The sequence below is a fragment of the Phyllostomus discolor genome, chromosome 1, assembly GCF_004126475.2.
Source record: "Phyllostomus discolor isolate MPI-MPIP mPhyDis1 chromosome 1, mPhyDis1.pri.v3, whole genome shotgun sequence".
Taxonomy (NCBI): domain Eukaryota; kingdom Metazoa; phylum Chordata; class Mammalia; order Chiroptera; family Phyllostomidae; genus Phyllostomus; species Phyllostomus discolor.
The window spans coordinates 167,481,680-167,507,207 of NC_040903.2; the positions used below are offsets into that span (position 1 = coordinate 167,481,680).

Consider the following 25,528-nt stretch of genomic DNA (forward strand, 5'->3'; position numbering starts at 1 on the left):
CGGAGCCGAGCCGAGCGCGGTGCTGAGGCTGCCTCAGCGAAAAAAATGTCCGCCTGAGGAGACCCACAAGTTCTATTCGGGGGGACCGCCAACCCGCCCCGGGGAGGAAGGGGCGGCTAGGCCCTAGAGCCGCCTCCCCCGCCCGGATCCGAGAGCTCGCGCGGGGCAAAGTGAACTGAGCCGCCGGGCGGTGCAAGGGGAAGCCGGAGCCCGCTCTCCCGGCCAAAGTGAACTTTAATCGGGGTGGTTGGATGCGGAGACGGGGCGGCAGGTAATTGCGGACTGGCAAACGGGAGGGGTACGCCGTGGCGGGGCTGCGGGGCGCAAGGGCGTCCCGCTGTAGCGGAGGCGTCCCCAGCCCGCTCCCCAACTCCGCACCCCTTTGTACAGAACGAACCCGGGGTCCCCTCCAAGTTGGGGAGTGGAGTAGGGGCGGAGGCGAGAGTCGCGAGCGGCCAGGCCCGCGGGCGGCGCGCTCGGCCTGCACGCCCCATTCGGTTCTCGGCTCGGGCTCCGGGGCGCGCGGGAGAGCGGGCTGCTTCGGCCGCTAAGCCAAGCTCATTGTTCCGCAGGTCCGGGGCTGTCGGTCCGTCCGCAAGCAGGGCAGCAAAAGTGGGAGGAGGTCGAGCCGGGGAGGAAGACTACGGGCGAAAGCGAGACTAGTTGTCGGTGTTTCTGTTTTCTTTTTGAAAACGCCTCTTGGACGCGCAGAGGGTGCTTTGCGACCCTCCCCCCCCCAGGCCCGCCGGGGACGTCCGGGAGGCGGCGGCCGCAGACGCGGGCCTGCGAGCGGCGCGTTCCCTGCAACTTGTCAGTTCTATTGTTGCCGAGCCTGTGAGTCACTTCACATCTCCCCTTGCCGCCGCTCTGCTCGCTGGACGCCCAAAGGCCCCTCACCCACCCCTCGACACCCCCGCCCTGGCCGACCCCGCGCGCGGAGCTCCGGGCCGCGGCGTGGAGTAGGGGGTGCCGAGGGGGGAAAAGGGACCAGCTTGATAACTTGGGGGAGCGGCGGTGAGTTGCGGGAGCCGCCGCGTCGCTCCCGGGCCGCGAGGAGGAACGCGTGGATTCACCTACCAGGCGCGAGCTCCCGGCTCTTTCGCCCCCGACCCGCGCGCGGCCCGCGCGACCCGCGCGGCGAGGGGAACGAGTTGGATACTGAGAGTCAGCCCGGCACTCTCGCTCTTCCACTAAGCCGCTCTCCATCCTTTTGGTGGTCTCTCGCTGAGCCTGGTTCTTCCTCTACCTTAGGACCTGCTAGAAGTGGCCCAAGATGAATCCTCAGCAGCAGCGCATGGCCGCTATAGGGACCGACAAGGAGCTGAGCGACCTGCTGGACTTCAGTGCGGTATGAAAGCTTTCCGCGGCATATTGGGGTTCTGGTGAGGTTTATTTAAAAAAAAGAAGGAAAAAAGAAAGAAAGAAGGTGGGGGGAAGCGACGTGCAGACTAGGCAGCGTGAACTCCCTTTGCTTTGAGCAGTAGTTCTCAAGGCTGTAGTCCAACTCCCCCAAGTTGGACACCTGAACTTTGATGTAATGTCTAGACTTGCAGATTTAAAACTTTATTGCCGAAGGGGTCATTTGTTTTAACCAGTTAAAGGGAAAACAATGTAATCTTGAGCTTTGGTTGAGTCATCTTCTAACCCTGAAGATTATTAGGGATTTTGAATTTCATGTGAAAAATTATTTTTTCTTCAACAGTCCTAACCATTTCTCTCCCAAAGGTGTGGTATATGAAAGATGTCATTTATGAGAAAGCAAGTCAAGAGCTAGAATTTCCAGCCTTTTGAGCTGAGTACTTTCATGATACACATATACCGTACATGTGTATGTGTATGTTTGTGTGTATATATGTATGTGTTTAAAATTTTGTACATGGTAAGTAATTGAGTGACTTAAAAGTATCTGCTGAAACCAAAGGGCCTCTGCCTTTATTTCTGATGGGTCGAAGTCCTGTATTAACTGCTGTTAGGAGTCATGACCAATATCTACTTTATTAAACTTATAAAGGACCTTTAGTGTATGTAGTAGTTTCATTGGATATGATTTTGACTGTGTATTAAATTGTAATGTAAATGTAATGAGATTAAGTTAGTTACAAAATGAAAATAATTTACTATTATTTACTATTACAGAAATTTACTATTTAAACGTAGTAATCTTAGAATCTCTCATGTAAGTGACTGGTATATTCTGCAGGATGGAATATAACCAGTATTTCCAAGAAATGTTAGGTAATAGTATCACTTAGTGTATTTGCATTTCTGGTTCTCAATGTACATTCCAATTTTATTTCAGCTTACTTCTGGAATATAGTAACTAACTAATGACTTCTTGGTTTGCGAGGGGTTTGGGAGAATTTCAAAACTAACATACTTTTGGTTATTTTGCAGATGTTTTCCCCACCTGTTAATAGTGGGAAAACCAGACCAACAACACTGGGAAGCAGTCAGTTCAGTGGATCAGGTAAGATTCATGTCTAAAATCAGAAACTCATATTTTGGTGGTATGATGTAGTTTAGTAGAAAAATATAAAATATTTTGATATCTTTCTTCATGCTGTTCTTTAGTGTCCTGTTAAAATTATAAATTAAAACAAAAAAATAAAAGTAAAAACAAAACCGCCCCAGATGTGGGCTGTTGCTGTAAGGATCTGGCATTTCTCTAAGAATTTCAATATAGATTTAATGTTTTTTTCCTATGAATTTTTAAATTGAGAATTGTCTTGAGTACAAGGGATTATATCATGCCTTTATATTTAGAAAAGTACCAGAAGAAAATGCCCTATGGTTCCTGTGTGGACTTTTATTATAATGCTTATTTAAATATGTATTTTTAAATTTTGCTATTTTTTTCAGCCCATTAGCATTATTAAACTCTGGGTTGTAAAGAATTGGTAAAATGTTATTTAATATATGCACATGAAAAATAGAATTGAGTTAAGCAATAATCCATAAGACATTTTATTTTAAAAGATGGCCATTCCCTTTAAAGTCTGCAGCAAATTAACAGTTTTGTGGATGGTTATTTAAAATGCTAATGGAATAAAAGTTACAAATAAATGAATAGGAGTTAGATTTATTTTTAAGTGACACGTATTAGATGACTGAATTCTGTGCTATATTCAGATTACATTAGGATAATGGTTAAAGTAAGTTAAATTCAATTCCTGTTCCTACACTAGTGCTGTCCTCTTTCAGTTTACCTTCTGTATGGTTGTAACTACTCGGCTTCATTAACATTTATCCCATATTTCTTAACTGCATTTTTTGCTTTTCGAATTTACTTAAAACTCATGATTTGAAAAAAAAATAAACATTCTGGAAGCAAGGTCCATTCTAGTGTACAGAAGTTGTAATTTTCTGTTTAACTTAAATTTATTTGTTAGCACTCACAGACATGAAAACAACAAAAACAAAAAACTGAAGCCTCATGGCTTTAGTATCATTTTAAGAAAACCAGCTCTCAAATCTCTGGGCTGAAACTCGGTCATTCTTCTTTGACTGGTACTTTTATTTCCCCTAGTAAAGTGATAGTGATTTGTTAAGATACTGTGGAAGCAAAGCATCACAAAGGAAGGTTAAATTAGTAATCGTTTTACCACTTTATACTGCTTTACACTTAAGAGATACTTCTATTTAAAAATCATACAATAACTTAATTTACTAAAATTTATTTTTAATGATGAAATTGCAGCTTATGGGGAAAATAATATGTTGTTTAACACTTTAAATAAAAAAGGCACTTTGGATTGTAAATATCGTAAGGCTAATATTATCTTTAATAAGAAGGATCATAAAATGTCAGCCAAACCCCAGCTCTTCTGCCTCCTTCCTTTTGACAGTCATTTGAAAATTGTCACTTTTTGGGAAGAAGGGAGAACATTATTAGTTAATGTAGAAGAAGACTATATTGCCTTTCTTCACTGCTGTTTTGAGTATATCTCAGTTTTTGCAACAAATAATTCATTCTCAAGAACTTTCAAACTTACTTTAATATTTAGTAGGTGCTTAGTATATTTCATTAATGAATAGTGATATATTGCTGTTTCAGGATGTTAGTTCCAGCTTGAATTATGGAAAATATATTTAGTTGACACTCATTGATATCAAGGGCATGAACTTCAGAAACTTGATATTACAAATACTTTCTGTTTTTAGAATAAAGACAATTTTTTCACTTTTTAAAATTAAGAAGGTGTGATGTTTTTGTAGTCTGTGAAATTAACAAGTATGTGAACTTGGTTTGTATGACAAACATGGCATTTCAGAAGTAGGCCCTTCTTTCTGTAGCTTACATTATATGAAGAAAAGGATGTTTTTCTACATTGTAGAAGTGGTCAAATAGTATTTGATTCTTCGGAGTAGGACATTTTTAGTTTTAAAACTGTTAGACTTGTCATTTACCCATTGAAAGTTTGAATTTAAACACCTATATTTAGTGGACATAGTAATTTTTATCTCTGTGGTTTGCTTTAAATCTAGAAAAAAATTTAAAAGGTGTAACCTTTAATAATTAGTTTCGGGGAAGGGAAAATGGCATGTGATTATTTTATATCAAAATACGTGTACTAATAAATATGGTTTTCCTGTAGGCATTTCTTATCTTAAAGGAAATATCTAAAAGAAATTGGTATAGCTACATTGTTTTACTTCTGTATTTTACTGAATTTGAATAATCATCTGTCTCAATATCAAAGGATATATAATACATCCTAAAGCTTGTTTGTTTGCAGCTTACAAGGATCTAAAGATCTGACTTTCCTTCTGAAGAGCTGACTTAAAGATTAGCGTTTTCTTGCCTTTAGAGTGTCATTTGTAAAACCCTAAGTCTTTGCCACATGGAAGCTATAATTGTACAGTATAATTTCCTTTCTTGATTATTTGTCCTTTTCAGGATGATTTAATTTCACAGTAGGATTTTTTTGAGAAATAATATATAACACTTTTGGAATTTTTTTAAAGCTGAAGACATAAGATATATGCTAGAGTGTATGATGTTATTTTAAAAATCTTATTCCTAAAGCAAAACAAGTAACTCATATGATAGCTGACAGTTCATCAAAAGTCACTATGGAAAAGATGAATGTACATTATTGAAATGCTTTCTTTTTTTAATCACGGTGTTTATTTATTTACTTATTTATTTATGCCTAATAAGCCTGAATTTGTCTGCATGGTATGATAGAGTCTATGAGATGTTCTTTTAACAGTGACTTTGAGAGAGGTATTTCTGTAGGAGTTAAAGGCGAGGCACTGTGTTAGGGTACTGCATAAGAGGAAAGCTTGTTGAAAGGATTGACAAAGTGGACATAGTTCAGGTGTTTAAATCCACTGTCCCCTTGGGTTTGAGTATGTAGAACTAAATTGCGATACTGGATTTAATTTATAGTAGTTTAATGTTCATGTGCTATCTGAAAAATTCCCTTTGTTAGTTTTTTAATACAAGTAATAAGAGATGTTGGGAGGGAGTGGGATATATTTGTTATGTGAGCCATACTGAGTCTCTGTCTCTGATATTTCTACCTAGGAAGTTATTTTAACTAGCAAGTACAGCTTTACTTTTCCTTATTCAAATCAGACTTTTATAAGTTTTTGCTCAAGATTTTTGAAAATAACTGTAAGAATTACTTTCTAGCTCTTACAAATGTTAAAAAGATTTTATTTATTTTTAGAGAGGGGGAAAGGAGGGAGAAAGACAGGGAGAGAAACATTGGTGTGAGAGAGAAATATTGATTGGCTGCCTCTTGTATGCGTTCTGACTGGGTATTCATCCAGCAACCTAGGCATGTGCCATGACCAGGAATCGAACTAGCCACCTTTCTCTTCGCAGAACAACACCCAGCCAGTTGAGCCACACTGGTTGGGGCTAGCTCTTAGATTTTAAAAGGTGTATAGTTTTTCATTTTTCAGATACTAATCAATTTTTGGAGGGAGAAATTTTTCATGTGAACATATACGTTATAGGGCCAGAAAAATAAATTCTCATCAAATTGTTCTTGAGTAATTTTTAAAATTGAATTAAGTTTCTTGTAGATTCATATTCAGTTGTAAGAAACAATACAGATCCTGTGTACACTTACCAAGTTTCTCACAATAGTGACAACTTTCAACACTGTAGTGCAATATTACAGCTAGGTTATTAATAGTGATAGTCAAGATACAAAAACAGTTCATTACCACAAGGACTTCTGGTGTTTCCCATTTATAACTGCATCTGTTTCTAAAGTCTGTGGGAAGATGATGATGATGATGATGATTATTATTTAATTGTTATTTATTTATTTTTAGAGATGGAAGGGAGGAAGAAAGAGAGAGAGAGAGAGAAACATCAATGTGGGGTTGCTGGGGGCCGTGACCTGCAACCCAGGCATGTGCCCTGACTGGGAATTGAACCTGCAATACTTCGGTTTGCAGCCCGCGCTCAATCCACTGAGCTACACCAGCCAGGGCTAGATTATTAAATACTTACTTACCATGTTAAACATGGAATAAGCTTTACAAATCTCCTGTACCATTAATTTGAAAATTTAAAGAAAATCAAGAAAGAAACTCAAAATTTACCAATGTACTTCAACTGTAATATAAGTAGAAATGATAATTTAAAATAGGGTGAAAACTAGGTTTGGTCTTTATATGTCAGGTATTTTAAGGTTATGAGTAGGATGTGGTTCATATTGTGTATCTAACAGTGTTGAAATTGATAATAACTATAATGTATAGTAATATACACTTGTTCAAATTTAGTGCTGTTATTGGGTAACCAGACCATGTTAGACATTTGCTTCCAGCAAGGTGTAATGGTGAGTGGAGTAACTGCACAGTCAGCAGGTATGTGAGAGATAATATAGTATCTTAAGATAAATATTTGTTTGCTGTTAAATAGTAGAAAAATCTTTAGAGAAAATCTGTATATGAAAATAAAAACTTGGAAAACAGAAATATTAGAGACAAGATTTATAACCACAAGTACTGTGTACTTTTCAGAACAGTTTTATAGTGTTCCTCTAAGTAGGCATTGGCTTTAAGAGATTTGAAAAACAATTTGATTGGATCATAGTATTTTAGAGTTTATTATATACAGTGTGGCATACCTATAGTATTATTTTTTTCTATTTTCATTAACAGTTTAAACACAAGTTCAACTTTCTTTTAGGCTACTATTCTTTGGTATATATTTTTTGAGTTTTTAAATAATTATCTTGCAATAGGAAGATAAAGATGTAGATCCTGAACCTTAAATATAAACATAGTTGTTTTCATACTTTAGATTTAATGGGGCCAGTTAGAATAATCTTTTATGAAAGCCAGCTAGTCTCTCTGTTCTTGGACAATTGGTAATCATGCCTGGAATGTCACTGCCCACTTTGTGTTGTCAGACTTGGATGACTGTAGCCATACAAGAGTAAAGTAACACTATTAGAAAGGATCTTCTGAAAACAAACAAACAAACCAAAAAACCTGTTTCTGGACAGTATGGCATACATTTTAAAAAAATGGATAGGACTGCTTTTGGACATCACTTGAATATATTTTTTGGATGGGAATGTTGAAAATACAAATCTCATGCTTTTGCATTTAGGGAATAAAATGAGAGGATATTTATTTAAATATGTCACTTCAAATGACCAACAAATGACTTTCTGCTTTTTAGAACAGTTGAGTCTTATTAATCTCAGATTTATCAGTTAACTGCACATTTATTTAGTATCTACTTTGTGTAGCCTCTTATTCTAGCAGCTTTTGGGAAGGTGGGAAATGGAGAAGGACATAGAGATAAAAAAAAGTGGAGGCATTTCATTATCTAGCTAGAAAGAAAAAATGTAAATTGTGAGGTAGATAAACTTTTGTAACATAAAAATGTCAACATCTGTGCATTAATGTAGTTTAAATTGAGTCCATAGGAATATGGATGTGCTGAGGAGTCAAGGAACTGGCCCAAGGAAAACTCACAGATGTTGAATTTAGAGTTCACTTTTGAAGATACGGAAAATGAATAAGGGAAGAGAAGAACTGGCTTCCTAGATGATGAATAGTATGTAAAGAGACCCCAAAATAGTAATTTGGCTTGCTCCAAGGACCTATAACTTTCAGAGAAAGAGGAGCTGGTATTTATTGATCACCTTGCTGTATTCCTAGAGGAGTTCATAGTTATATACTATTATCTGGAGCCTGACTACATGGGTTCTAATCCAATAATTGCCCCCTAATAGTTGGGCGATCTTGGGTAAATTACTTAACCTTTCTGTGCTTCTGTTTCTTAATCTGTAAAATTAAATGAATAATAATTGCTATCCTGATAGAGTTGTTCTGAATGTTGAATGACAAATACAGGTAAAGCTCCAAGAACAGTGCCTGGCACATAGTGAGGCTGTGATGGAGTGGATTGTTACTGTCAAGACAATGGAATAAGGAAAGCATTTATTTTTCAGGAAGCTGTTGTGCTAATCTAGGTGCAAGTTGGTGAAGGTTTGGAGTTCCTATTAGTATAGGAGGTAGGAAGGAAAAAAATACCACAAGAAAGGAATTGACAGATTTGAAAGATTGGATTTATGTAGGTAACAGCAATGACCCAAGGTTGCAGTTCTGACATAATTGGAGGATGGTAGTACTCTAGGAAGCAAAGATGCTGAATTGTTTTGAGCATTTTAAAATTTACATGACCTGGGACTTTCCTGGCTAATTTGGGGATTTATGACGGAAGAGTGCAGAGAGATGAATTAAATAAGGATGTTGGTTTAAAAAAAAAAACAAAAACAGCTCTTTTCTGCTTATAAGATTAATACATAGTTATCATTGCAAAGAAAATTGGAGAACAGAAAAAGCAACAGGAGAGAAAAAAACACCCATTATTTTATTATCCAGAGAAAATGATCTTGTTTCCTTTTAGCCTTTTTTTTCCTGTTAGCCCTGTGTTTACAAAGTTGAGAGCTTAGTGATGTTTCATTTTATATTCTGCTTTTTAAGTTTCACTTAATATTATGATTATTTTCTTATGTTCTTAAAGATTCTTTATAGACTTGGTTTAAAATTGTTGGATGATAGCCTGGCCAGTTGTGGCTCAGTTGGTTGGGGCATCTTCCCATAAACGGAACGGTCACGGGGTCTGATTCCCAGTCAGGGCACACCTGGGTTGTGGGGTTTAGACCTGGTTGAGGTACGCACAGGGGTGGGTACTTACTGATGTTTTTCACCCACATTGATGTTTCTCTCCTTTTCTCTGCTTCCCTTCCCCTTTCTCTAAAGTCAATAAGCATTTCAAGTGAGGATTTAAAAAAATTGTTATATGATGTTTGTGGAGTGGATATAGCATAATTTATCAAATCAGTTCTGTTACTGTGTGATGACATGTAGGGAGTTTATTAATTTGCCTTTTGGTATAAAAAATATGATAATGAACATGTTTTTGGACATACACATACTTTTATCCATACTTTGATTTTCTTTGGATAGGAAATATACAAATGTTTTATGTACCAAGTTATAATTAAAGCTAAGTGAGTGAATGAGTACTCTGAGGGAAATGAACTCAGGGAGATAAATTATTAGGCTAAGGATTGATGTTAATGGTGGAGTTAGATATGTAAAATTAGTAACTTTGGTTGATTAATGTAAAAGTACAATTTTTTATTAGTGTATGAATGGAGTATAAGGTGGCATTGGTATAGATTTGTATATAAATGGGTTGTGTGTGACTGGAGGGAATTCCTGTCATTCTTTGACCTGTGTTTATTGAAATGGAGTGGAATCTAATTAGAGTCTGTCAATGAAAGAGTACTTCAATTCTTGACTTTTTGTGAGAGACAGTGTAATACAGTGGGAAGAATTGGGTTTAGGAGCCAGATAACTGGATTGGGATTGGAATCATTGCTTTGTAACTTGCTAGCTGGGTGACACCCTCTTAAGTAACACTAACGATGATATTAATAATAATAATAATTATAACCAATATTGTAGTCAGTGTTTATTGAACTGTTGTTATATGCTAGGCACTACGCTAAGCAATTTACAGGCCTTATCTCATTTTACCGAATGTTTCCTTGTTGAGGGGAGTATGGAAATGCTGCCATTGGGGCAACATATCAAAGTTGCTTTTTAGTGCCATAAAATTGTATATATTGTAAAAAGTCTAAAAAGAAGTCAGGCAGAAGAGTACTTTTGGAAGGTCGTCAGGTATCTTAGAACCTTACTTTTTGTTTTTGCAGTTCATTTCTTCTTAATATTGTTACTTTATAGGCTAGATATTGTATAGTGCAGAATAATGAGCAGAAGTGTGGACACCTTTTGAAAAGCCTCTTCCATGCTTAGGCATCGCCACTTGGATGTAGTGTTTTCTCCATATTCTCTCTTCAGCTACTTGAAATTCTTTCTGGAATGAGGTGTAGTCTCAGTAAATAAATAAAAATTATGTGACCTGAGAGGACAGAATAGTTGGATGACAGATAGGAAAGAATGTTCAGGGTCTTTAGGGTAGAGCTTCTCCACTTTTTTCTTAATGGTAAAGGAGGAGGTACATAAACTCCCCTGGTAGCCTGAAGCAGCACATTGCAGGTGAGCAAAAGAAATCTTAAAAATTCATCATTTTACTTTCTACTCCCTAACACAAACATATTTGTTGTTATATAAATATATTTTATTAATCACTGAGTAACACTGAAGTTCTAGTGAGATGCATTATGTTTATTGCCTTCCTCCTGCTTTGCTTTGTATTTTTGGTGTTAAGGGCCAGAATGGAGTGGGATGCAGGCCTATACTATCTTTTCCTTAGTGAGAAGCCCAGCTCTGAAGCATATATTTTTAAAAAGATTTTATTTATTTATTTTTAGAGAGAGGGGAAGAGGGAGAAAGAGAGGAAGAGAAACATCAATGTGTGGTTACCTCTCACATTCCCCCAACCAGGGAGCTGGCTCCTAACCCAGGCATGTGTCCTGACTGGTAATTGAACTGGTGACCTTTCAGTTTGCAGGATCATGCCCAACCACTGAGTCACACTGGTTGGGGCAGCATATTTTTTAGGTGTCTTTACTCTTGGATCTTTTCTTCCCACAGAAGCCTATGGAATGGGATCATTACCTTAGTGGGGGAAATGGTTTTGGTTGGGAGGAAATTACTACTTTATAAACTGGAGTACAGAGGTCAATTGAACTTCTGTTTTCTATTTACAGGTAGACCATCCTGTAATTTCTTAACATACTTAGGACTTGAGAAGACAATATATATTTTTTTTATAGAGCTTTGATGTTTTAAATTTTTTTTGGTCCATGGTTAAAATATGTTTTTATAAAGACCATGGCGAGTCATCTGAGCTACTACTATAAGCTGATTGGGGACTTAAAAATCATACAGAAATTAAAACAGATTAGGGATTAGTTACTAATTTTAATTGTGTTGGGTATGACTAAAGGATGAAACCTTCAAATAAAATAAAAAAACAATTTAAGTTGCGAGACAGAAAAATACCACTTTTTTAACAGCCACACTGCCATATCTTAACATATTTTGGTTATTAGAAATGGAAAAAGTTTGCCTAAGATGTCATTTTGTCACATCTGTTTTAGGTGTTAGGAAGGTGCCTGAATTTGAACTGAGGGGCCTTTGAATTTGAAAGATTGTTCCAAGTACCTAAAGGAACTAGAGGCAACCTTTCTCAGCAGTTGTTGGTTTATTTTTTTCTGATGTTTTGCCATTGAGCTATTGTGAAGCTTTAAAATGAGCAGGATCAACTCATGATTACTATACCACAACTTCATTAGTGGTTAATATAGAGAACACAGGTCAAACTTACTATGATCATGCAACTCCAGTCAATGAGCAAATGTGCTGCTATGGGTAGACACTTAGTGGTGGGGCACCACAGGGATCCCCTCCTAGGGGAGAATTACAGTCATCAAGCTTCTTAGTCTTTGAGGCACTTGTTGTTGTTCTGAGATTGTTGGGGATAAATGAAAGGTTTGCTATGCCACTAGAGAGGAAAAAATGCTAGGCTCACTTTGAGCTTATGGCAGAAACATGATTTGTCCATAAGTTAGAGAATTTGAGTTTTTATGGGTATTCATAGACCCTGGGTGAAAATCTTTTGAATTCTCCTGAGTTAGCTGGTCCTGTTAGTTTTTTGCTATTTGGAAGTCCTACTATATCCAGCTGTGACTTTGTTATCTGTCAGAGGCCCATTGCCTATCTGCTTGGCATTGACATGTTAAGGTTTTAGAAAATGTTTTACATTGATTGTCCTAATTGGAATAAAGTTAAAGGGGAAAGTTTTTAGATATTTAATCTCTTGGTGGAAACTTACAGCTGGCCTGAATTGATTATGCATCTCCAACTAGGCAACTATTGTAATCAGACCCATTTCAAGATTATATTAAATATTCTACCTCTTATCTAAGCATCAGCTAGTTCTTTTGTTCTAGGAGTTTATTTATTATATGTCAAGATCACTTTTCATCTGTTGAAGGACCACAATTACTGATATGCAATTTTGAAATCCAGAAAGGTCAGAAACAAAATTTTTCTTTTTAATTCAGGATAAACTATTTTCATGGCAAAATCTGATCTTATCTGAAGGGAGGCCACTGACATTCTCTATTTCCCTGCTTACTGTATGGTTACCAGGTGCTGGGGGGTGATTTGTAACATAGGGTATATATAATATTCTGTATTTCTTCCCTAAAATCTGAAAAACTGGATTCTAAAAGCCACCTGGCCCCACTGATTTCTGAAAAGGTATTATAGACTCTCCTTTTTGTTTGTGCCTCCTCAACTCAAAATCAGTAGTTCTTTTTTTGGACTAAAAATCTGTATTAGATTTTAGTACTTTCAATACAGAATAAAATTTTGGTGGGCTTGCTAATATAAAGGAAGTTCTTTTTGGAATGTTAGTTTTTTTAGGCTGAGGTTTGTGCCTTGAATAGTTTGTCTAGTACATTGATTTAGGGAATCAATTTCTATTTTGAGGAGGGGCATGCTTTTTCATCTTTTGGGCTAAGGAGTGTACTGATACTTTCCTGGTAAGTTTGCATAGACATTTTCAGGATGGTAAAAGGAGATATATTTACATATGTGTGTAAAACCAAATGAAAACTGTTTATACACACACACACCCCTAGCATTATGATTATCTCTAAAAGGAAGCCTCAACCTTGATCATACCCAGTTTTAACTGCTGCCTGAGAGCAAACAGAAAAGAGAATCCTACCAAGCCATCTTCATGAAGAAAAGGAGGGGCTAAGTAAGTCCATGGGGACAGACCACAAAACCAGTCTTTGGTAATTTTATTCTCTCCCTTTATATTGGTTAAAAATTTTCATAGATCAGTAGCATAATGTTTATTCCTGCAATATACTCAGTAAAGGGATCTTCATTAAAAACAAATTGTGATTTTAATGAGTGTATGGAAATTCCCTCAGGAGTCTGTCATTGGCTTCTTATTTCCACTGCTGCTTAACATAAACTATGAAAGTAGCAATGAAGTGAGGTGAAATAAATTGACTTGTGTATCTGTTTTGAGAGGCAGGCCAATTGGCCATTCTGACTTTTCTGGTTGCTTTGCAAACCTGTTCTCTGTATTGTTTTCCCAGTGTTACTGTCTTAAGAACTGTGATATACTGTTGAATAGTTAAATTCACTTAAAGTTCGTAGGAATTTAAGGTGCCCTGCTGTAGGAGCACAAAATAGACCATTCAGCCAGGGTCTCTCTTTCATAGTTACCCTCATATAACCTCTTGTCAAATTTAAAGAGTAGTGCTACAATGAGCAGACTCTGAGTTTGATTCTGAAGGCTTGCTAAACTAACTGTGTAGCAGTAGGACTTTGCCCAGTGAATGATTGGGGGAAGAGGAGGAGTTTTACTGTTTAAAAAAAACAAATAATAATAAAAGTTATTAGTAAATATTTACTTATACATTTACTTCATAGTTCTTGTAGGAAGTTGTAACTGTTCATTTTACAGAGGAAATAGAAAAATCAACAGTGATATACATTTCCCTGTGGTTTTTTATTGCCCCTCAGAAGCAGCAAACTGATCAGTTGTAGTTGCACCTGCACTGATACCAATCTACACCAAGGCATGGTTTGTCTTGAGGAGGAATTGAATATCTCTACAAATCTTCAAAATTTGTTGTAACAGGACGCTTAAATGGTATAGTGCTGACATTCTTCAAAAGAAAGAGCATCAAGATTTATTTTTATTAAAAAGAAAACACAATTATTAAAAGCTTCCATAAAATAAAACATTAGTATTGTAAGATATTAAAAGTAAACAACTACAGCCTGAAATGTCTTTAGGAGAGTGTAGTTCTTTTTATGTGTGGTCTTCTCTTACTTTTCAGCTGTCATCAGACTTTGTGCCTTAGGAAGAAGATGAAATTTAATAGATGTGTAAGATACTGGAATATTCAGATTTGTTATTTAGTTGAGGCCATAGAAAACAATGGTTGCTTCATAGTGTGGAAAATTATTTATTTTCACTTCTACTTTTCAAAGATTTACTGTTTATCTAGATACAAAGGCAAGTAAAAGCAGATGGAAAATAATTATTCCAAAGGAAGTTTAAAAATGTTATTAAATGTACATTAGAGATTTAATGGAAGTTGTTAAAATATAATTTGGCTACAGAACTTTCAATATATTAAAAGGAAAAGATTTATGCTAGCTTTTATAGTATTGAGAGGATGCCGATTAGTCCATTTTGTATTTTCATTTATTTAAGTACATTTAATTTCATTATGTTGAAGAGCATCTATAGGTATTAGAGCTCTTACTAACACATTGTTTTATTTTATTGGTCTATGTAGAATGGTTTGTTTAAGGTGGTAGAGAATAGATAATGACACATTCTAGTGTAGTGGAAAGAGGAGTTTGGAGTCACAAAGTTTGGTTCAGTGTTGGCTTTATCATTGACTAGATTTATGATTGTAGGGCAGTATGTTAACTTATCTGAGTCTTGTTTATCTTACGTCTAAAGTGAAGAGAATAAAAAACTGCCATGAAGGGTTGTGATAGTGATCAAGGTAAGTAATTTTTAAGGAAATTCTTTAAAAAAATGTGGACATTTGTGGTTCTGCTCAAGTAGTTAGTTGTCTTTATTATGTTAGGTTGCATAGAAACTTTTGAAGGGATTCTAAGCTTACAAATATATATGGAGAAAGTGACTCTTCATGCAAAACTCACACAGTTCAGTTACATATAGCTATTGAAGATCAAGTCAGGTAATTGAGAGGGATGACAACCTAAGGGACTCCTTTATTGTAGGTAATCCTTGAAATCTTAGAATTCTTCAGGTGAGTTTTATCTCTTTTTGGTTTGGATGGGGAAAGTTAAAGCCATAAAGTAAAAGAAATTCTCACACATATTCTTTGTTAGAACTCTCTTAATTATATGCCAAACCATAGAGCCCCCCAATTAGTACCCTTGAGTCCTTTATTCTTTCTTTGTGTAGTTGTTTTACATGCTTGTCGAGGGTCTGTTGTAGTGACAAGGTTAACCTCATGGTTAAGTAGGTGCGACAGCTGAGTAGTTCTTCAGAATAGTTTGCTTTTGCTTTGTTCGATGAGCAGTAATCTGAACAAAATTTGAGCATTAATAAGAGCCATCCTTACTCCTGAGTGAGGATGAGAAGGTAAAAGGATGAGGTTGGGAAATGCAGGCGGAACTCACATCTGCTGTACAGGCAGGGAAGGCTGATTTAGTCTCATACATACATGACAAGGTACCAGGGCTTAGGACTGCCTGCTGGTGCCACTTGTTTTCATGCAAAAACAGTGGGTTTTGGATTCTTTGTGATTGGAGAAGTTGAGGACTTCCCCATATCCCCTTTACATATAGTGTCCTTACTTGGGTATATCGAACACCTGGCTCACATTTTATTAGAAAATACTGGGTTTTTCTCTCAGGCTTTGTGTGTTTATGGGATTGTATTGTTAAGAAGTTTTCCCTTTATTTTAAAGAAGGGAATCAGCAAATCCAAATTTCATGAAACCTGGAGTCAGAAGGGCTACTGGTGTGGCTTTGATCATGGCCTATGGACTTGTGGGCTCCATACGAGCTATTTGCTGACTGTTTTTCAGGATAACACAATGATTGGGTTTGGGGGGAAAGGGTTATAGCATGATTTGACAGTCACTCTGGGGCCTTCTGTTTCTGGGATTCCCATTTTAATAATTCCTAATGCTTTCTTAAAAGATCTGTATTAAATTGCAATGATGTGAGAATAGATGGTAGGTGAGACAGCAAAACCAAGCATCTTGGGGATGAATAGCAAGTGTTTATGAATATAACTTCTAAGAATCTTGGGGCCAGGTGAAGTAGATAGGTAAATGATGACTTCTGCATTCCTGCTGCCATCTCTATAATCTGTTATTTCACTACTAAACATCACAATAGTCTCCTTACTTGGACTCCTTGCCGCCAGTTGCTTTCTTTCCCAATCTGTCTTAGTCTGCTGAGGCTGTTACTAGAAAATACTGCAGACTTGGTGGCTTAAACAAGAGAAGTTTGTTTTCTAATAGTTCTGGGTCATGGTGCTGACTCTTCCTGGCCTGCATATGGCAGCTGCTTTCTTGCTGTGTTCTCACATAGTCTTTCTCAGTGTGTGAGCTAGAGCAGGTGAGGGAAGAGAGAACTCAGTGGTATCTCTTCTTTAAGGGTACTAATCCCTTCACAGGGGGTCCCATTCTGATGACCTCCTCTAACCCTAATTTCTTCCCAAAGGCCTCACCTTCAAATACTAGCTTCAATAGATAAATTTTGAGGGAACACAGACATTTAGCTTATAACACAATCCTCATATTTTAAAACATCCTCCCGTGATTTGTTTAGAGTCTACATTTGTTCTCTGTTGGCTGTCAAAGCAATCAAAAGTCTCACCTTGGTATTTAAATTCTTAAATAATCTGGTAGGAATTTAGGTTATCCTATTTTACACTCACTAATTCACAGTGTGAATTTTATGATTCAGTCACACCGGTGGGTTTACTTGACCTTCTACCTCTAGTTATTTTTTTCTCCCAAACTGGAATACCTTCTTGTCATTCTTCTGCCATTTGAATCCCCGTCATTTATGAAATCTTTTCTAGCCATTTCATAATTTTGCAAAAATGTGGCTTCCAGATATTTTAAGGAGTCTTGAGTGAAGGAAAGTATGAGTTCTTTTTTGCTCCTGAAGGCAAAGGGTAAGGTCAATATGGTAGTTACGGCCATTAGATTTTGAGTACAACCAGTTATTGTAGCTGGACAGCCTCAAGTTTAAGAGAAGAATGAAGCCTACTTGTGATGAATATTGAACAAAAGATTTCTGTTTGTAGGAGTTCTACTCTGTGACCTCTGAGTTCTTTTTAGTCCTAAAATTCTCTAGAATACTTTCATCTTTTAAAAAATTATATGTATATAAGCCAGGCTATAGCTCCCTAAAAGCAAAGATAGTGTTTTACACTTGTTTTTTGCAAAGTACTTTCAGGTGAACAAACATCTTATGTTTGACTATTTTTAGGTGTGGGGAGGTGTGATAGGGTTGGTGGAAAGAAACATTAAATTCCTTAAATAAAATTGTCTAGATTAAATTTCCTAAATGGCATTTGTCTTTTCTAGCATCAGCTGCATGGTGAGGCTTTCAGGAAGCACTGAACTTGTGTGGATTGATTGACTGGAGACCTGAAGTGTTCATTTATTAGAATAAATACATTCTAACTGTTTTCCTATTTCTTCTGAAAAGATCTTAGCTGATTCAGGGCCCCACATTTAAACATCAAAATGAGTAAGAAGTGGCCAAGTGGTTAAAGCCATTGAAGTTGTATGTGAATACAGCTGCTTCTACCGAACCACAGCAAGCCCTGGCTCTGAAAAGCAAAGAGAAGTGATACTTTCATAGTTTTCTTTTCACAGGGTGTGTGTTACTTTTGTTTTTTATAATGTTAGATTGTGGGGAAAATGGCTTGTCTGATTCTGGGATTGATTGGGTAGAGGAGCTGTCTTGTATAAGGGCTATAGGAACCATTTTACCACAGTCTGGAAATTGGTAGATGGCTAAAACCCTGCAAGTGTTACTTTCTCTAAAACAACCTTGATTTTTGCCAGCTGGATTGAGCCATGGAAGAGAGGTTGTATGATCTAGCATTACGGTATATGTGGGGAAACAGCCATTAAAAGCAGAAGAAGATGATGCTACTTAAATGGAACTGAGTCTATTCACCTGCTCAATTTGTGATAGAAAGATGGACTACCACCTTTCACTTAATGGTTGTAAATTATCTTCAGTTTGGGGGCCAAAACTGCTTTTGTTGACTTCAGAAAATATGTTGGCTTTTTATTTCGAAGTTAGGATGCAGATCTAGAAATGGTATTTTTGTCTATCGTTTATTCACTCAGCTGTATTATTTATTTATTCGCTCATTTAAGTAGGAATTGAGTTTACCACTATGATGTAATTTGGAGCTAAATATAATACCCTAGTATATGAAATTTGGAAAAATCTTGTTTTAAGGAAAAAATAGAAGGTTAAGGAATTTTGTCAGGATTGATCTAGGACTGTATCAAGCTAGAGATATGATCTGGATGATAAAGATGGTAAAAATTCTCATCTCAATAATCTACTTCAACAAAAATTCTTCATTGTAATTCTCCACTGACTTAGGGCAACTTATTTGAGGCATTAGCTACTAGACTACTCTTTTATATGTATCAGTTCTCATATAGCTTACCTATGAAATGTATAGAATACATTTTCTTGGTGTAGTCTATAGAGTGGATTTTTTTTCAAATAGTAACATTAATTGCTTGTAAAACCTGCAGATTTCTGAGATGCCACCTATATAGACTTAAGGTTCATTTTATTTCTCTGAAAGTGCCCATTTGCTCCCTGTGAAAGGAGCAGGTTTGGATATATAAATTCAGTGAGTCTAAAATGAGATAACTGGTATTTTTATTATTTGAATGGAGGCTTTGTATTTTTGAATTCTGTGAAACAAAGCTGTGTTTGTAAACACATTTCAAAAATATAAATGACAGTTTTTGGAGATGTTAACTGAATAGCAAGAAAGTTCAAAATAAAGGAGCTTTTGTTAACATTTAATAATAATCTGACTGTTTTCATTGACTATCTCATTGATGTTTAAAGAGTACCTGATTTTTAGAACTTTCTGTATTGAAAATAACCCTCAGATTGTGTTGTGGTAGGAATATTTTCTTGCTGTCTAGTACCCTATGCTAGTTTGGGGTTTTTCAACCATTGTCTTGGTTTAGAAGAATATATCATAAGTAATGTATTTCAATGTAAAAATAGTTTTGGGAAACTCTAGGAAAGCATTCATTTTAATGCTCTAATGTGAGAGGAACTAGTTATGGTGGTTGGTATTAGACCAATAACAGAAATATTTTGGTTTGGCTCAGCTGGTTTGGGTATAAATAAACCGTGTACAAGTTCACAGGTAAAATCCAAAGTGAGTCTTCAGATTTGTAAAATAAAGTTGTTAATTTATATTCCCCTTCAATTCCTTCTTATTTTAAAGACTTTTGTTGGCATTCTAATGAAGTTGTCTGTTCAGATATGGAAGTATTATTTCCAGAGGAAGTGTGTTGTATCTCTTTGTAGGGTGGTTTTCACTAACCTCGTAGGTGACACAGGAGGGAAGTGTTAAATTTTATTTTTAAAAATATTTTATTTATTTTTAGAAAGGGGAAAGGAGGGAGAAAAAAAGGAGAGAAACATTGATGTGAGAGAGAAACATCTATTGGTTGCTCCTCTGGGCACACCCTGAATGGGGACAAAATTCAGAACTCGGGCATGTGCCCTGAGTAGGAATCAAACCTACAATCTCTCACTTTGTGGAATGCCACCCTACCAACTGAGCCACACTGGTCAGGGAAGAAGTATTAAATTTTAAATTAATTTAGAAAGCCTATATGTAAGTCACTGAAAATATTTTCTTTTATTAACTACTTTTGAAAAATTATAAAAATACAAGCCAAAGCTAAAAAAAAAATCTAAACAGCATAGAATGGTATATGGTAGAAAACTAAACAACTTCTGGTCCTTCCTTCCTATTCCCTAGTCTCATACTCTTGGAAGAGGTTTACCCTGTTAAGTTTCTTCTCAAAGTTTTTTATGCATATATAAATAATGAATAGCTTTTTTTTGCATGATAGAGAATAGTAGTTCTTCAGCTTAACCTTTTCACTTAACAAGAGAGGGAATGTAGGGGATCACTAGTAAAGGGCATTCTTGGAGCTTACTGATTTTTTAACAACTATGTGTAATGGTTTGACCTGTTATAGAAAGTGACATAATTGTACAACACATACGACTTAATGAAGCTAAAAAACAGAAAAGCATTAGGATTTTTGTCAGTCCTAAGATGTCAGTGTCACCAACTTAATTTTTCTCCCCTTTAGAAAATAAGCACAAAAGTTAGTGTAATAAAAAGCATTCTGTAAAATACTGGTTCCCTATGTATTGTCCCTGAGAACAGGACCCACTTTTACATGAATTATTTAACATACTCTTATGGTAACTCTTTGAGGCAGATTCAGTGTTATACCCATTTTTCCAGATGAGGAAAGAGGCTTCAGGTAGTATGAGTGACACAGCTGCTAAGTCGCAGCATCCAGTTTCAAAGCTGACCCATACAGTTATGCAGCAGCAGCAGCAGCAGCAGCAGCTAGTTATTCATATTGTTTAAAAAATTTGTCTAATGGACAGTCGACTAGTATGCTGTATTCAAACATCAGAGTTAATTAATATAAAAATTTGGTGAAGTTATCATTATTGAAATATGTTTGACAGAGGGATTTGTTCTTCCTCGATCCCAAACTCAGCAATGTATTAGCATCATTTGGGGAGCTTTTAACAAATACCTATTCCTGGATCTCCCACACCAGACATTTTGATTGCCTGGATCTGTGGTAGAGCTGAGGAATCTGAATTTTCAACAAGCTCCTGTTTAATTCTTAAGCAACTAACCTGCCTCCAGTTTAGAACCACTGAAGTGTGTCTTTGTTTGAAATTTATGAATATTGGGTTTCAGTTCTCTACTTGTATTCTCTCTGAAGATAATGAACCATTACTTTGTAGAAGCGAACATGTGAAACTTGGAAGTTCATTTAATGATATGTTAAAACAAAACTTCATCTTACTGAGCTGTGTTGTATGATGCTATAAAGGTTTATTTTCTTCCTAGGGCCACACTGTAATGGAAGGTGAGTTAAACTGAGGACTTTATCTTGATTCTTGCAGAGGCAAACACTCTGGAAACATTTTCTAAAATGCACAAACTGGAAAACAAAATTAAATATCAAGACTCAAAAGGCTCTAGAAATGAGTTGTCCGTTTCATTTTCAGTTGAAAGCAAGATACTACTTATCCAAAGAAGTAACTGTGGATTAGCTCTCTCGCCTTGTCATTGTTTTAAATTTTGAGCCTAGATTACCATTCTTCTAAGATGAGAGAAATAAAAAATAAGTTAGTTGGTGCTTTTATTTTTTATATATTTTTCTGCATTTGGGTAGGCCTGAATATAAGTGAAAAATTTTCTTGCCTTCTTTAAAAATTCTACTTGCTATGAGCCAGAGAAGAAAGATTAGCTGTATTTCTGGCATTGTTAATTTTTAGTGTACAACGTATTTTTGTACAATATTATCTGTTTTATGAGCTTTCCTACCATGAGTACAGTGAAATTAGAAAGTCACGTTAAATTCAACAAACACTATTTACTGAATTACATTAACTGCACAATAATGTGGGAAATATAGAGATGAATATGGGAAAGGTTGTGTAAAACGTGGTAAATAAAATTAGGAAGGGGTTGGTTCCATTTGCTTGATTCAGGGAAACTGTGGAGGAGATAGAATTTGAGGGAGAGATTGTCTTAGGGCACAGAAATTGAATTTGTGGAGAAGACTTTCTGGAAGGGGGACATGGCATAAGCAGTGTCTTAAGTAGGAAATGGGCATTGCTTTCTAAGAATAGTGACTGGTTTAGTCTGGTGTAAGTTTGTGTGTTTGGCTGTTCTAGATTCTTTGCATTTCTCTATAAATTCTAATTAGCTTGTGACTTCTCTAAACGAAGTCTGCTGGGCTTGTGTTTGACATGTAGTTTCGTGTTGTTTAATTCTACTATACATAGTATTTAAAATGTTTTCCAATTGTTTGTTGCTGGTGTATAGGAAAATTGATTTTTATATATTGACTGTGACTTTGTTAAGTTAAAATTTAGTTATTAGATAAAATAATCGTTTTATTTAGTCAAGCTGCAAATTAAGACATGAATTTTCCATTCTAATTTGTATATCTTGTTTCTTTTACTGACTTAGGATACTGGCTATCATGGGAAATATATAATGTTAACTAGAAATGGTGAGACTGGATATCTTTTCCTTCTCCATTTTAGGGGAAAATATTGTTTTTCACCATTAAGTGTGATTTAAAGTGTAGGTTTTGGTAGATGTTTTTTAACAGGTTGTGGAAATACCTTTCTAATCCCAGTCTGCTGATTTTTTTATCATTAATGAATGGACATTTTGTTAAATGCTTTTTTCTGAATTCATTGAGTTCATTGGATAGATTTTTTCCTTTGTTCTGTTCATGTAGTGAATAACATTGGTTGCTTTTTTGAATGTTTAAACCAACTGTGTTCCTAGAATAAATTCTACTTGGTTAAATTCTACTTGATTATTTTTATATTACTGAATTTAATTTGTTAATATTTTGTTAAGGATTTTTGTATCTGTATTTATGATGGATCTTAATCTGTAGTTTTTTTTTTTTTTTTTTTGGTACACTGTCTGTATCTTGATTTTGGCATTAGGAACATGCTCTCCTCATCAAGTAAATTGGGAAGTTTTTGCTTGCTCCTCTTCTATTTTCTGAGAATATTTGTGTAGAAGTGGTGTTAAATCTTCCTTAGGTATATAACAATTTACCAGTGAGACCTTTTAAGCCTCATGTTTTTTTTTTTTTAATAAGGTTTTAAATTGTGAAGTCAGTTTCTTTAATTGATTTAAAACTATTCAGATTTTCTATGTTTTACTGAACTAGTTTTTGTAATTTGTGTCTTCTAAGAATTTTTTCATTTGTTATTAAATTTATTGGCCTAAAATTATTCATAATATTCCATTACTTTTTAATTTTGTATAGGGTATGTGACCATATTTCATCTTTTCCTTTTAATGTTGGTAATTGTTTCTTTTTTCTCTTTTTCTTAATCAGTCTTAACAGTTTATATTTATCCATATATTTTCCATTTTTATTATCCTTATTCCTTTATATATATCCAGGTTTCTATCTCATCTCATTTTCCTTCTACCTGAAGAATTTCCTTTAAGGTTTTTATAGTGTAAGACTATGGACAACGAATTCTTTTTATTTTTGCTGGTCTGAAAAAGTTTATATTTGAAGGATGTTTTTGCTGGAAATGGAATTCTAGATTGACATTTTTCTTTTGACAAGTTAAAGATCTCTGTTGTTTTTTGGCTGTCATTGTTTCTCAAGACAAGTGTTCCGTAATTCTTATCTTTGTTTCTGTGTAGTATGTTTTTTGCTTCTTGCTGCTTTTAAAATTTCCTGGTTTCTAGTAATTTGATTATGAAATTCCTGTGTGTGTTTTGTATGTATGTTTATAGTGTTTTATCAAATTTGAAAACATTTTGATCATTACATTGTCACGTGCCTTTTTTTCTGGGACTCAACTTACACATACATTGGCTGTCTTGATATTATCCCATATATGTTAGTTCTCCTGATATTCCATGGGTTATTGTGGTTCTGTTAATTTTTTCAGTCATATTTCTCTTTGCAGTTCAGTTTTAATAGTTTGTATTATTGTGTCTTCAAGCTACTGATCTTTTCTTTTATAGTATCTAATCTGTTATTCATTCTATCTGGCAAATGTTTTATTACAGATACTGTATTTTATTTCTAAAGATCCCTTTTTAGGTCCTAACATCTTTTTCCTCATGTTCCTATTTCTTTTAAATCATTGAGTAATTTCTAATAGCTGTTTTTAAGTCTTTGTTAATATTACCTTTTTTATTCTCAGCCTGTTTTTATTTACAGTTTTTCTTTTGGTTACAGGTTACATTTTCTTCTACACATGTCTGATAAATTTTGAGTACATTTCAGACATTGTGACTCTGACATTACTGAGTATTTGGATTTTGTCTTCTTTTAAAGACTGTGGGGATATTGTTAGGACAGGAAATGAAGTTACTAGAGATCAACTCAGTCTTTTCAGTCTTGTTTGTAAGCTTTTTTAGAGTGAGACTGGAGTAACTTTTACGTTAAGAATTGTTTACCATGTTACTGAAGACCCTTCTGAGGTCTTTACTGAATGCTTTAAGTTTTTAATATTTATGTACTACTGTGACTCCTTCCAGTTTAAAACATCTACCACTCCTGTTTGAGCTCTGGGAGTTGTTGAATCTATAACTCCTCAATTTTTGGCCATCTTTGTGGAGTTTTACCATATGCTTCAGTAACATATTCAAGGGGACTCCATGCAGATTTCTGGAGATTGTTCTCTGCGTAGCTTCCTCTTCTGGATCTCTGCCCCATAAATTTCAGCTGCCTGTTCCTTCTGAACTCTAATCTTTACCCTCTCAACTCAGTGATACTGCTCTATTCTGCTTGAGATCCCCTTTTTGCACAATGATCTGCAAATTGCCTCCAGGCAGGAAACCAGATTGATGGTAAAGTTCATGTAGTTTGTTTCCCTTTTCTCAAGGATCCTAGTCTTACACTGATTATTTTCTAACTTTGTAATTGTTGGCAATGGGAGGTTAAATTCGGTCCCAGTTACTAAATCGTGGCTGAAATCAGAAGGGTCCCCCGCTTTTAGGAAGATAAATGTGGCTAACAGAAAATATGTAATGGGAGAGTGGAGGCAGGGTTCTTGAATGAGGGCAGTATTCATGAAGCCAGGACATTCACATATGTCTGGTCAGGTGTTACGCTGCATTGTGAGTGATGGCCCTGGAGGTTTATGGTACGCAGCTTAAATGACAGCTTTGTGTGTAGCAGAACTGGGTGAGGACACAAAATGAGAGTGTACAGATGTGGACTCGATAGAACTTCATCTTAACTGAGTTAGTAGTGTGAAGTGGAGTGGGCTAACTGAGATGATGTCAAGGTTTTTATTTTGTGGGATTTATTTATCACTATGGAGGTGAATAAGCACTACTCACAAGGATTTCGTGCGTGAGATTTAAATGAGATCATTTATGTAAAATGCTTTCTGACAGCCCAGTTAAAAAATGGGCAAAGGACTTGAACAGACTCTTCTCCAAGGAGGACATACAGAGGGCCCAGAGAGACATATGAAAAGATGCTCAGCATCACTAGCCATCAGAGAGATGCAAATTAAAACCACAATGAGATACTACTTCACACTGGTGAGAATGGCCATCATAAACAAATCAACAAACAACAAGCGTTGGAGAGGTTGTAGAGAAAAGGGAACCCTGAACCCTAGTGCACTGTTGGTGGGAATGCAGACTGGTGCAGCCACCATAGAAAACAGTATGGAATTTCCTCAGAAAACTAAAAGT

The 25,528-nt window shown here is 36.0% G+C and overlaps 1 protein-coding gene across 1 annotated transcript in view; it reads left to right on the plus strand.

Annotated features, from left to right (window-relative positions):
• The first annotated feature begins 134 nt into the window (after positions 1-134).
• Positions 135-25,528, plus strand: part of TCF12 (transcription factor 12) — a 377,803-nt gene continuing 352,409 nt past the window's right edge. The window contains 3 exon segments of the mRNA XM_028505802.2: positions 135-271; positions 1,252-1,348; positions 2,395-2,467. Coding sequence (XP_028361603.1) covers positions 1,274-1,348; positions 2,395-2,467 — 148 coding nt within the window. The 5' untranslated portion in view covers positions 135-271; positions 1,252-1,273.